Raw genomic sequence first — 13458 nt, 5'->3', positions numbered from 1 at the left:
ATAAAGGAAGGGAAGCATAGCTGAAGATTTCAAACTAAAAGGTTAGCAACTAAAATTAAAGGATAAGAGTACCTCTGCTGAAGCATAAACATGTAATTTAATGAAGTTTGCCATCAATTATTGTAATTATTAACATTTTGAAGTACACTGATTAGAACTGATTCTGCCTAATATCTTAAATAGAAGAAATTATAATTCAAAATTTTAATTTGCTGGATTTGGCAGCACAAAAAGACTCACATTATTTTGATTTTCTTGTGATTTGGTAAAATACAAAGAAGATAGCTTTGTTTCTGACTCAGAGCTTGTCTTCTTGACTATTGCTGAGAAGACTCTTACCAATAAATGTGCTTATTTTTAGTAGCCATGAAGCAGGGAGGTTCCTGTTTATCTCTGTTTTTGTGCAGAGGCCACATGAACCTATTCCTCAGCAACAATAAATGACCTTCTACAATCACAAAAAGTGGTATTTCATGCTTTGTTTAAGGGAGGGAGGAGTTGAAGGGAAGTTAGCCCCAAGCAGTCTGAAAATACCCAACACTGAAACATTCCACCTGACTTTAGTGTCCTGAGATGAAGGACAGAGTAAAGCACTTGGAGTGCCACACAGCCAAAAAGAAAGCAAACTGCTGCACCCCAAGCAACCTTGCAAAGGAAAAGCAGCATATCAATCCAGGGAAGGACCCAGGGAACTCTAGGGAAACACCCCCTGAATCTATGCCTTGGCAGCTATTTAGCAAAGGGACCAAAAAGGGAGAAGACCAGGCTGCTGTTTCTATTTCACCACTGAAAGTTAATCCCCTTGCTAGCCAGACTTAAGAAGGCACATAATCTACACAAAGCACATACACATAACACGTTCAGAAATCCAATTGGTGATTGAAAAATATATCAATACATTTATTTAAATGCCAGTGCAACGGATAAAAAGAAACTTATACAGGCAGCCAAGTAACTTAAGGTATATTTCCACAGCAAACATAATCTGTCTTAATCTGGTATCACTTACACATATTCAAGTTATGAACTTCAGGAGGCCGTCTGTCAAATTACTAGCACCTGTGGGTGGCTGCAAGTTTTGCTTTAAAAATGTGACTGAATATTTCTGCTGTTAATGTGTTCATTTACCTTCAGATGTTGTGCTGCATTCTCCAGCTCTGACAATATCCCATAGGGCACACGGTCAATACCAGTGAGGTTCACTGAAAGCATGGCCTCATCGAGACTGTCCAAACTGTTTAATAAAACTCCTGTGCAGTTGTCATCACAAGCTAAATAAAAAATTTAAGGAAGCAGTATTAATATTAAAATGAAGGCAAAAAATACTGCACTTTTGATTTAGACAGTATGTGCCTTCATCTTCTGAGTTAGAAGTGATAAAGTATAATAAATTTGAATGTACAGATTTGTAGTCTTGCCTTTCCCTTCTTGCCCAAGAGTGAACTTATTCCAAATACATTCTCCTTAGGTTAGCACACATTAGCACCCTATTGGTCCTGCTAACTATTGAGCTGCTTGCTGCATTATAAGCTTATTGAGCCTATTTAGCTATTTTGCAAAAAATCCATGTTGAAGCCACTCAGTCAAATAGGTATGGCAGACAGGAAATTCAAGCCTACAGTCCTGTAACTCCATTTATTTCTCAGATTTTTTTTTATTTATACAAAATAAAACCAGAGTTCTAAATCCCGATTCATTACAGAAGCAGATTGCTGTACTAGATGTGTCTTTCTGCTACTTACACTCTCATAAAGAATTACAAGAGTAATTATTGGGAGAATATGACTTATTATTGGTGGAGAATGCCTATAAACCTGGCATAATTCCAAAATTATAAATTGTAAAAAATTATAAAGCATTATTACAGCAACCTCACATCCAAAGGGTCAATGACATAGGAATTCAAGATTTTGCAATAAATATTATATACAGTCAGCAAAAGTCTTAAAATTCTCTTTCCTTAAACTTGTTTGTAACACTGAATAAGCCAGTTTAAGGATTAAACTGGCTTATTCAGTGTTACAAACAAGTTTAAGGAAACTTGGCTGACATTATGATCTCTACTGTAGTTTCCTCTGTGTTCACAGAACGGTTGAGGTTGGATGAGACCTCCCGAGAATACCTTCTCCAAACCACTCTGTTTTACAAAATCAGTAAGTTGTTAGGGTTTCTGTTGCAGTGTGATGTCATGGTTTGCCTCAGATACCCCGGGTTCCTCCCTGATAATTCCCTGCCAGGTGTGTCAGCCTCATCTCCTTCCCCCTCGCTGAGCACTCCCTGTCAATCCTGGCATTCCAGAAGGGTGTTGAGTGATTGGCAGAATTCAAAGATGCCTTTCAGCCCTGGGGGACATTTGGCCATCCAGGTGTCCTCTGTCCCTTGAGACTTCACCTCCCATACTTGGTTAGTGGTCCCTGTGTTCCTTCCCTCCCCCTCTCCCTCAGGTAAAAGGGTGAGCAAACCATTCTGTCCGGAGAGTTGTGTTGGAGTTGTTGCTGGATTCAGAGGCCCGTGGGCCAGGAATAAAGGTCTGGATCAAAACCCTCCATCAGAACTGACTCCTTTACTTCATGACCACCTTAAAGCTTCTCCACCAGAGGTAAACCTGACCTGCTGCATGCCTGGACTTGCCTCCAAGTGCCCAGCTGCAGCATCCAGCTTAGCCAAGGGTGTCTCTGGGGTGAAAACACCACAGTGCTGCTATTTGGTGAAGCAGCAAGGGCCAGACAAGCTCAGGCACATCCCATCCGGCCATATTGGTAATTATTCCAATAGGTTTCTTTCCTTCACAGAAAGAACAGGGCCTGACATCATAAACCCATCCAGGGAATAACTACAGGCACATAAATACCACTGGAGCAGACCAGAGCCCCTTGGGAAAGCGAACAATTTAAAAAGCACCTACAGACACACTCGTCCTCCAGCAGAAGGTGCCTGGGCTCACACTCCTGGCAGAGCTGTCCTGTCACCCCCGGCTTGCAGAGGCACTGCCCGGTGGCACTGTCACAATTCCCGTGAATGGAACCACCCGGATTGCACTGGCACACACGGCAGCTGCCACCAGGGAGCTGGGGGGCACCATAGTAGCCAGGGGAGCACCTACAGGGAGGAAGGGCACACTGAACATCACAGGGAATTCATCATGACATCAGATGTTACATGTACTGACAGCATGGGGTTGTTATTAATAGTTCAACAGTAACTAGCAAATCTCTCCAAATCCTTGAGCGCTCATTTATACACTTATTTATGAACACTGAATAATCTGAGTGCACATATGGCTCATATTAACCAAACTGCTCTGGGGAGTTGGGAATAAATTGGAACATCATGTGTAACTCACCTTTCACAGTACTGTCCTTCATATCCTGGGAGACAGGCATCACAGTGGTAATCATGAGCACCTTTCAGGACACAAGTGGGACTAAAACTAGGGGAAGGATAAACAAATACCTGCTTCATATAAGACCATACAAAGACAGATAACACCTTCAGTCACGAGTTAAATACTGTAAGCAACAGCACCTTCTGTTTAATCTGATTGCATTTCTCTTGAATTTGTATTTTAAATTAGTTAAGTTTGCTTTCCCAATGGAGCTGCATTACTGCAGAACATGCTAGAGCCCATTATGGCCTTCCTTTGAAAAGGTAAGACAATGTAAAATGGATGCTGTATGATATGGCTAATGCATGTATTTAACTGAGACTTGCATGAAGACACCAGAATTGCTAGACTCTCATTCTGACTCAATTATACAAATGCAAACAACAAATATGCTTCTTAAGCTTCTGAAAAAAACCAGCCTGTTCAGCATTTTGTCTTTCAAAATGCAATGTTAACTGTGCCTCTACCAAACAAGCAGATGTATAAATTTCAGACAAAAGAGTGTTTGTTCTTCCCCGTGGACTGATCTCATGAAAAGTTCCTGCATTGAGTGGGGATGGCTTGAATCTTTGTAAATACAAAAGTAGTGTTCTCTGAATGAAGAAGGAGACTCACATTTGATACTAAACAATGTCACAGCAACTTAGCCAACTATCTGTAAAACAGTCTATGTGTTTGTTATAGTCTTAGAGAAAAAAATTACTCATCTATCACCTAATCTTTTTATTTTAAAATTTCATACAGTTCAGTTCAGTTTCATACTAGTACAGCTCAGAATGCAAGCTCCATTTACTAAATAAAAATAGGCAGCATTCAAATGTATAAAAACTAAGGACATATAACAATAACCAACCCCTACTCTCATAGTGTAGGAGGAGCAGAAGGAGTAGGAGGTTGGACAAACAACACAAGAAATGGGAATGGTAAAATGTGCACTGGATTTAGTAAGTCCTGGTTACCTGACAGGGTTTGCTCTGGGACAAGCACAGGGAGAGCAGTCACTGGCAGATCCAGTTACCTTCCCGTAGTAGCCTGGGGCACAAGCACTGCAGTAATCACCAACTGTGTAATCTCTGCAGTTCTGAGACACGAAATTCAGAGGGTTTAAAACAACAATAAACAACAGGAATAACTTTATCTACTTTATCAATACATGTGTACAGATTCCAACAATGATCGCTACATGTCACTACCCCCTGGTCAGCATTCTCTGAGTGAAAAAACTTTTTATGCAAACAGAATGCCAGCATATTTTCTCTTATGTGAATGCCCCTTCAGGCATCAGGCTGACCTAATTTCTTTTTTAAATTTCCATAAAATCTATGTATTTTTGCTACTATTAATCAACTCAGGTCAGGAAATCACAGTACAAAACAAAAAGTCCTAAAAAAAAAACCCAAAACAAAAAATCTAACCAAAAGAAAGAAACAAACAAACAAAAAGGAAAACTTAAACAGAATACCTCACTTTTCTGTTTCAGTATTTCAGCAAATGCTGAGGACTATTCCCAGCTAGGATTAACAGACACTACATTTTATTTTTCAAGAGTACTGATCAGTAATCAGTGCTGTTAATATTAAAACACTAAATTGGTATTATAAACAATTTAACTGACTAGTCCCCTGAGTAAACAAAAACATTTTTCTGCTTTCCCTCTCCTTTTTTCTTTTAACCTTTCTTTTTTCTTATTCTGTATTTCATATACCTGCTGGTGAGTATTTTAGGTTGGTTGGTGAGGTAAACAGTAGCAAAGCAACCTCTTATTTTATGGGAGCAGAAGTCAGGTGAAAACCAACTCTCTTGCCTTCTCCACTCAGCTGGAAATGCCTGAGCAGTAATCCAAAGACACAGATGACTTGCTAACCCTCAACAAGAAACTAAGAGGAAGAATGATGAATATTCACCTCTGTGAAAGACCTATGCATCTTAGCCTTGCAAAAGTGAGAACCTTAGTTCTTACTCATGAGATACATACTTGTGTACCAACCTGAAAGCAAAAGAATGGCTTAGAAAAGCCTGAAGGACTAAAGAAACTCACTTAAAAACCAATTTCAAGAATGAATTCAGCAGAAGTCGACTTTGAATTAACCCAGTCACCACTGGAAAAATAAAGCAGCTGGGGGGAAATAATTAGAAAAAAATACTAAGCAATGCCAGGGAATGGATTTAGTATGTCTTATTTGGTTAGCTGAGAATTTGCTGTCCATGGCCTGTCAGACCACAAGAGAGAGGAAATGTGTTAGTCATATGTGACCCTTCTTTGCAACCTTTGGGATAAAATGAGAAAAGTGAGCAAATCAACTTAGCTGAGGCATATCCCTACAATACTATAGTCTCTGTGCATTTAAAAAAAAGCCTCATTTAAAGCTGCCCAGAGGATTCTCTTCCTGAGAAAGAATTTACCTTTGATTTAAGTCTGTGGTGCAGAATGGCCTACTGCATCCTTTTTTTTTTTGTGTGCCTAAGCAGATCTTGTCCAGAAGCCCAAAAAGTCTCACAGAAAAACAGACAAATTCAACCAATATAGAAATAATATTAAAATTTAAATTAAAATAATTAATGATTTTGAGTATGTCAATGCCCCAAAATCTTGCTAATTTTACTGAATGGACCATAAGGGAAACTATTCAGATTTGCCATTTTTCAGAGTTGGGGGAAAAAAATTTAAAAAAAAACCATTTTATCCAAGTAGTACAGCTGTATACTTCTCCTAAAAACTCCTTGGACAGGTCATTGCCATTTCCCTCAGGTGAAATCAATAGAAGAATGTGTAAGATGTACATACCAAGCACTTCCCTGTGTCAGGATCACAGGTTTCACTGTGGTTGTTGCACTGACATGGCACACAAGGTGCTATCAGAGTGTGAGGCTCTCTTACACTGAGTTCTGTATGCTTCCCCCTGTAGTATCCTGGAGCACAGCTCTAGTTGCAAGGGGAGTAAAGTAAAATTTTAAAGAAATTATCACAGCTATCAACAGCAGCAACAATTTTAAAAGCCATTAAAGTATTTTTTTTTTCACTTTCACACTATTAGACGCACAAAAAGGATTCAAGGGTTCAGTACCTGGCAGGACAATCCAGTGTAACCAGCAGGACACCTACATTGCTCTACAAGATAAGCTGGAGGTCTGCCTAGATGCATTTCTTCAAACTTGACTGCAATTTCCATTGAGATATTTGCAATTCTACGAGATATATGCAGAAGAGAGTGTGAACATCTTAAGAAGCATGAAAACAAGATCCAAAAACATTTTCAGGCTTTGAGGGTAGGGCTACAATATATCATCTTCCATAATTTCCATGCAAACATCTCAAAACCTGAAGATTTTTACTTATTTATGGAATTTAAGAATGTACAACCAAACACATCAGAAATTATTAAAAGTAATAAAGGCTGATCCCTCCCCTGTCAGTGTGGAAGACTTCCCAAACCCACCATGCAATGGTATGTAATTCTTCCTCAGAAATATTAGACAAATACATTTGTCATGTGCCACAATTTTGGACAGAGCTAACAAAAAGATGATTGAGGGCATGTGAATCAAAGAAAGTACAAAATTTGGAGGTGGAATCAGACTTCTTCACAGCTGTGAAAACATAGAGACATTGGGTTTTCACTGGATGCACCTTTGCTTGTCTTTTTTGTTTCCAGATTGAGATTGACAGATAAAAGGATGATATCCCATCCCCTCCCTCTCATTAGTAACAGTTCTGGATAAAATGGTAATAACATGCTACTATTCTGAGCTAGGACTACTTTATTACCACTGCCGAGAGTGTTTCAAGCTACAGGAGACACCTAGATTGATGCAAACCCAAGAACTCTGCAGACCATGTGCTTCAACTGATAAAAGAAACAGAAAATTCAACATCCATAAAATTAGATGGAAATGGAATATTTTAGAAAATATAAATTATTTAACTATATCATCATTCCTGCAGAACAGTGCATCAGCCTGTTCTCCTTTGTGTGTTTTGCTATCAAAGTAAGCAGCATAGTCATTTAGTGTTTCATAAATTCAAGAGGGATTTTGCTGCAATTAAAAGTCATGATTTTTTTTGTCAGAAGAAAAGCAGAAGTCATAAATAGAAAATTGTAAATTTCTCTAGGGTAAGCCTTTACTGTACAGCTCAGTTGGGGCTATTTGTAAATTAAATTACAGTAAATACAGTACAATAAATAAATGCAGGCAGAGGTTGCTTTACCTGCTTTGCTGTAATCCTTGGCCATAAGCTGCCCTGATAAGGATGTATTCAACATTGCTGAGCACAGACATGAAGTCAGAACGTACGACAGGCTCGTCAGACACAGAGTTAAAATACTTCCAAGAATCCTAGGGAAAGATAACACATTTATTATCATTTATTTATTTATTTATTATTAAAACCAGGAACATTAATGTTTACTTCAAGGTAATGCTGTGTTTTGGCTTACCTCCTTCATTTCCACTTCCTTGTCAGTTCTCACTCCATTTTCTGGAGAAGGGATGTCGACATAGATGACCAACTTACTGGCATGACCTCCTTTCATTAGAATCTGTGGCTCAAAATTTGAGGTTCCAAAGCCATCCAAAGCATAAAAGGCAACAGTATATCTCAGCTTCCCTCCATAGGCCATGAGCTGTTTGGATTAAAAATTATAACTATTATTTATTCTAAGGTCTGAGCTACAAGTTGAAAATATCTTAAAATCACCTGTAGACTGAAAAACTGCCAGTCCATTGAAGAATTGGCAACAAAACATGAAAACTGACTTAAACTCAGTCGCTTTTCCACCAAGGCTAAATACATATTTCTAAAAAGCAGTCTTAGTTTCTTTAACTAGACCCTCTCAAGGTATGCACTCAATTTACATTCAATTCCTAAGCAATACAGATTCTATGATCTATATAGTGACTCTAGCATCAAGGTTGAAATTTTTTTTAGGCTTCTAAAATGCCAAATATATCACTGTTTAGTCCCCCACAGAAACTGTGATGTAATTAAATATGGGTGTTACCAATTTATAGGGTCAAGAAAAATCTTGTTAGGAAAGGGTAATGCAAATATATTGCTTGTGCTTGCTATATGTGAGTTCTGTCACTGAATAATTACAATATTAGGACCTACAAGAATAGAACTAACATAGAAATATCTTATGAAGATAAAGTTACTATTCTAGAGCAAAGGACAGTCTATCAGAAAACAAAGTTATTCACAAATCATTCCAATTATATAATGTTCTTACCTGGTCTCCCTGAAACTGCTCTGGCAACTTCCAGTAAAATGTTTCTGTATTTAAGTATTTTCTGACTATGGCAGCATCCAATAAAACATCAGGAAATTGTGAAAATACTCCTTCCACTGTTCCAGTCAGGTTACTCTGGGCTACTACATGCAGAATAGCCTGATCTGGAGTTAATGTTATCTGCAACACAAAGAGCAAAAGATTCAAATAATCAAACAAAATATCCTGTTAACAATTTCAGATGCTTTGAAACAGTCAATAATCCATCTTAAGAGTAATAAATGCCTAATCCAAACAACTGGAAAACACGCCTGATATTTACTTTTTTAAGAAGTGAAGAGGGAAACACAAGGTTCCAGTAATAAGAGTATGACCATTCACCACTTGCCTTCATTTCTGTTCTGACCTGTGCCACTGGCCCCATAAGCCAGTCAGGACACTCAGCCTGGTCCATTAAATGTGCACACCAGCGTGACACCTAACATGAGGATAACAGCAAATTGTCTCTGTGTGATTATATTGCTTTACTTACAGGAATTCTCACATGGTCTTCTAGTTCTGAACAAGATGTGGACATCCCAAAACAGAAGCATGGAGTACATCCTAGTGCATTGTTAGCAGACAGACCAAAAGTTCCAGGTTTACACTCACTGCATTGTAGACCAAAAACATTTTCCTGGAAGATATTAAAAAAAAAAAAAAAGTAACAGTACACTCATAATACTTCACTACCTAAATGAAAGATGATTATTTTTTGAAGAAAAACTAGTTGCTACATAAACTACATAGCAGAATATCAATTACTGTATGCAATCTGTTTTACCGTGAAGTACATTACTTTTTGCATTATTTTCCAATGCTATTTTGCTTTCTTTCTTAAAGAAAAAAAAAAAAAAAACAAAAAACCCCCGAAAAAAACCAAAATCCACATACACAAAACTCCCCACAAACAACCACAGAACATTTAACTTAAGCTCATATATTTGACTGTCTATCAAAAATTAACAGCTATGTATTTTCAACTCAAGACAGAATTTCCTCCCAAACCTGCATCTGAAAAATGAGCTCTAAAAGGCAAATAAAATGCTTAGTATGAATAGGAATCAAGGGATCTATTCCCAAGGGTCTATTTTTGCACTCAATTCCAAAGTGGTAAGCTGAACCTCAAGAAACACCCAAAACTACAGTCAATGCCCAATGGTACCTTTAACCAGAGACTGGACAGACACCTATGAAGGAATAAATTTGTTGTCTTGAAGTAAGTTTTCTATCACTCAGTTTTTCAAGAAATGATTCCCGTCTTTTCAGAAATAGCCATACTATCTGTGTTTTTAATGTTTCCTTCCCTATATACAAGAATATTTGAATTCATTGTTAGCAATATATCTGAGTTATTCTTAAGCATTGTCTTTGGTTCCAGCAAAGGAAATTAATTCAAATTCACCACATAAATGTATTTTAAAAAACACTGAGATTATAATTTGAATATTCAAAAAAGCAGGCTGCATCATCTGAACTAATGTGTTGCTCCCATACCTAATAAAACCAAATGTGTACAAACTGAAAATCTTCAATGGTTTTGAATTTTTCCTAATAGTAAGATTTGTCACAGGAAATTCTTTAGCAATGATCTAGTTGTACTCATAAATGATGGAGATTGCCTTCTGAAGTCCTTTCAGGCTGGTATCTTCCTTGACTCAATGTCTAGGAAGCACTAATGCTTTCCCAGAAGGGGCTGAATGACTCGGTACCTTGCAGGTGCAGACACCAGTTTCTTCTTCACAACCACAAACTCCTTCGGTGCCATTACACGTCTCTGCTTTGGTTCCACTCAAATCACAGTCACAGGCAACACAGTCTGGGTAGTCCCTGTGGCCCAAGGCACACCTGGAACAGTCTCGCCCTCCAAATTCAGTTTTGCACTGGCATTGGCCTGTCAACACATCGCACTGGGGACTGGCTGAACCAGCGCTGCTACAGTTGCAAGCCTTAGCAGAAGAGAAGAAAGGTTCATAAATAGCAGATCTTTAAAAAAAATTTTTTTTACAAGTGAAACATCACAATAAATTTTAAAATGACCCTTAAAACTCATTGTTTGTCAACAAATACTGTACAATAATAAAAGGGAAGAAATTCCACACAGAAATGTGGTTGTCTGGTTTGTTTTTTTAGCAAAGAACTGCATTTGCAGTAAACAGTGGATGGCAAAAAGTTAGAAGCTTTGTTGGTTCCCAAATATGGGTTGGGAACCAAAGGAGTTGAAGGAATCTGTTCCAGAAAACAAAAGTATATCCAAAATACTTAATTTACAGTACTAGTAATTGAGTACAGCAAGTAAATAAAATAATCTTGTATAAAGGCTGAATGAAAGAAATCTGTATCATCATTTTATAAATACGACAGAAAGGAAACTCTTAAAACTAACATTCTGTTAAGATTTCAAGAAGCATTAATAGCTTCTGCACCATGCTCAAGCTACTTGTACTATTTGATGAAGAACCAAGAACTGTTTCCTGACAGAGTGCATCCTTCACTATGCAATCAGTAATATGAGCCCGGTATTACAAACATGCAAAGTGGGTGTATGTGGGATCTCAGCACCTCAGGACTGAGGTGCCGAGTCACCGAGGCCACCCTTGGGGGGCTCGGGAGTCCTGGAGTGTTGCCAGAGGTGTTTGGTGGCTGGACTTTGATCCTACACGGGAGACGACACCTGTATGAGGATAGGAGGGTTTCACCGGGGTGAATGGTGAAGGGATTAGTTAATTAGAGAGTGAAACACAGGGTTTAGGATTTCTGTACAGGGGGGTTTAGAGAAGTAAGATGGAGGAATTGGGGCGTGTCCTGTCCTTCTCCTTCTTCTTCTCCTCCATCTTCTGTGGTGATGGTGGCACTTTGGGATTGGTCATTACTAAAAGTGCACCGGGCAATAAGGGTGAAAGGTATTGGGGAAAAATGATAAATATTGTACACGTAACTTTGGGTATAAAGATAGGTGACCGCCCGGAGGGCAGGGGAGTGTGCTCATGGCTGGCTGCTGAGCAGACCTCTGTCGGGCCGAGAGAAAATCTTTCAGATAAACAATTAATAAACACCGAGACCGAGAAAAGAACTGAAGCCTCTTCTCGTCCTTTGAAACGCGGGCTGCCCCAAGGTCATCCCGGGCCTTTCCAGGCCATCCAAACAGCCGAAAATCGGACAGGTGTACTTTATTTGTCATTCTTTTTTGAAGCAGTCTGGATTAGCCTTCACTTTTAATTTCTTATCTGTGGTTACTTCGCAAACATAGTTTTGGTCTGTGGTTATTTTTAACTGAACAGGCAAAAAGTACATTCAATCTATCACCATCTACTGTGAGCATTTTTCCTGAGTTATTTTGCTCATCAGCTCTCTTTGAGATGAAAAACCTTTACCTTGCCAAGTCCTGCATGCCAAGACCCACAAGTTCCAGAAGAATTACTGTCTATCCTTTTGCATTCCTCACAATTTTGCTGGTTACCCATGGCACTCCTTGTATTAAGCAGTTTTTACTCTAGCACCGGGTACTATAATGCCTACTTTAATGACACTTTATGGTTACACGGGTTGACAACTTCAGCTCTCAGGTATCAGTAAAGGTCCACAGCTCTGAACATCAAATTCTAGGATAGATTCACAGGTATTCAATCTCTGGCTACTTGTGGTAAAGATAAGACTCTAAGGTACAATACACTGTGCTGCCAGGACACATGAAAAGGATTGCAATCTAAACAAGACTACAGCTCTGCTACACTACTGCGCCCAGAAATGGATACTAAATATCAAGAAAACCTCTAGAAACAGAGCCAGATAAAGTAACCACTTATTAATCCTGTGTTGCAAAACCAGACAGTCTGGGCTTCTCAGCATCTCCCCAATTTCATCCATGTAGAGAGCACACACAGAGTCTCTCCTGGATTTGCCAGAAGACATTGCTCCTGATCTTAAACTACCACATCTGACTATTCATTATAGGGTATATCCCTCTGTTGGGACTATTATCTGGAGATCATGTTACTGTTTGTTGCATCAAGAAGGAATCTAAAATACTTTATAATATTTCACATTCATTACTGTGATATTGCAACAAAAAGGAATTATAAATAACCTAGAAAAACTGAGTAACTGCATATTTAATTGCCCCTGATGATTGGCAAGTGCTGTGGAATCGCCCTATGAAATGAACACATCAAAGGAAATGCAGAAGGACCAGCACATTGTACTTGCAGTACCTTAGGTAAGAATGACAGTAAGCTGACAGCTAACAAAGCCATTGTTTAAAGACCAGTTGCCAACTATAAATCACTAAGATGGTTAACTCTGAAGACTTATTAGGACTACTTTATCATCCTTACTCTAAAAAATTAAAGAGAGAAAAAGGATACCAATTTGGCTGACACTTAAATACTTACTGCATGTAATGACAGACTTTGTCAAGTTGATTGTATTTGTGGTTTCTCCACTGAAGTTACCCAATTACATTCATGTAATTGAGGCTTCTTAAAATCTCAACATTGATAAAATGTTTGGACCAATGCCATACCTGACAGGAATTTACTGCATAAACCTAAAGGCATAAATGGATGCTGTTCCTTGGATCTTCACTGACTTGGCATTTTATTGCTTAATCATAAGCATTAAGGTGAGATAATGGGAGATACCAATGTTCCATCCATGAAACATTAACTACATTATACCATTTAAATTATAAATTTTCAGAAAAAATGCCTGCAGTAACTTTCAAGACACTTCCAATACTCTTAAATCTGTATTATTATCACTTCCTGATTTGCACAGAAACTACGTTCCCAGTTACCCCTTGCTGTG

At 38.5% G+C, this 13458-nt stretch overlaps 1 protein-coding gene across 1 annotated transcript in view; it reads right to left on the bottom strand.

Annotated features, from left to right (window-relative positions):
* The window catches only part of LAMA1 (laminin subunit alpha 1), a 100103-nt gene that overhangs the window by 32375 nt on the left and 54270 nt on the right, over positions 1–13458 (bottom strand). Inside the window, exons 23-33 of the mRNA XM_064705881.1 lie at positions 10365–10601; positions 9146–9289; positions 8614–8793; positions 7822–8007; positions 7593–7720; positions 6451–6571; positions 6171–6308; positions 4345–4466; positions 3344–3430; positions 2906–3099; positions 1129–1271 (exon numbers count right to left, since the gene is read on the bottom strand). Of these exons, the coding sequence (XP_064561951.1) occupies positions 1129–1271; positions 2906–3099; positions 3344–3430; positions 4345–4466; positions 6171–6308; positions 6451–6571; positions 7593–7720; positions 7822–8007; positions 8614–8793; positions 9146–9289; positions 10365–10601 (1680 nt within the window). The remainder of the gene's footprint in view (positions 1–1128; positions 1272–2905; positions 3100–3343; positions 3431–4344; positions 4467–6170; positions 6309–6450; positions 6572–7592; positions 7721–7821; positions 8008–8613; positions 8794–9145; positions 9290–10364; positions 10602–13458) is intronic.

The sequence above is a fragment of the Zonotrichia leucophrys genome, chromosome 2, assembly GCF_028769735.1.
Source record: "Zonotrichia leucophrys gambelii isolate GWCS_2022_RI chromosome 2, RI_Zleu_2.0, whole genome shotgun sequence".
NCBI lineage: Eukaryota > Metazoa > Chordata > Aves > Passeriformes > Passerellidae > Zonotrichia > Zonotrichia leucophrys.
Note: the sequence above shows the minus strand (reverse complement) of the source record. Positions and strands in the feature narration are given on the sequence as shown.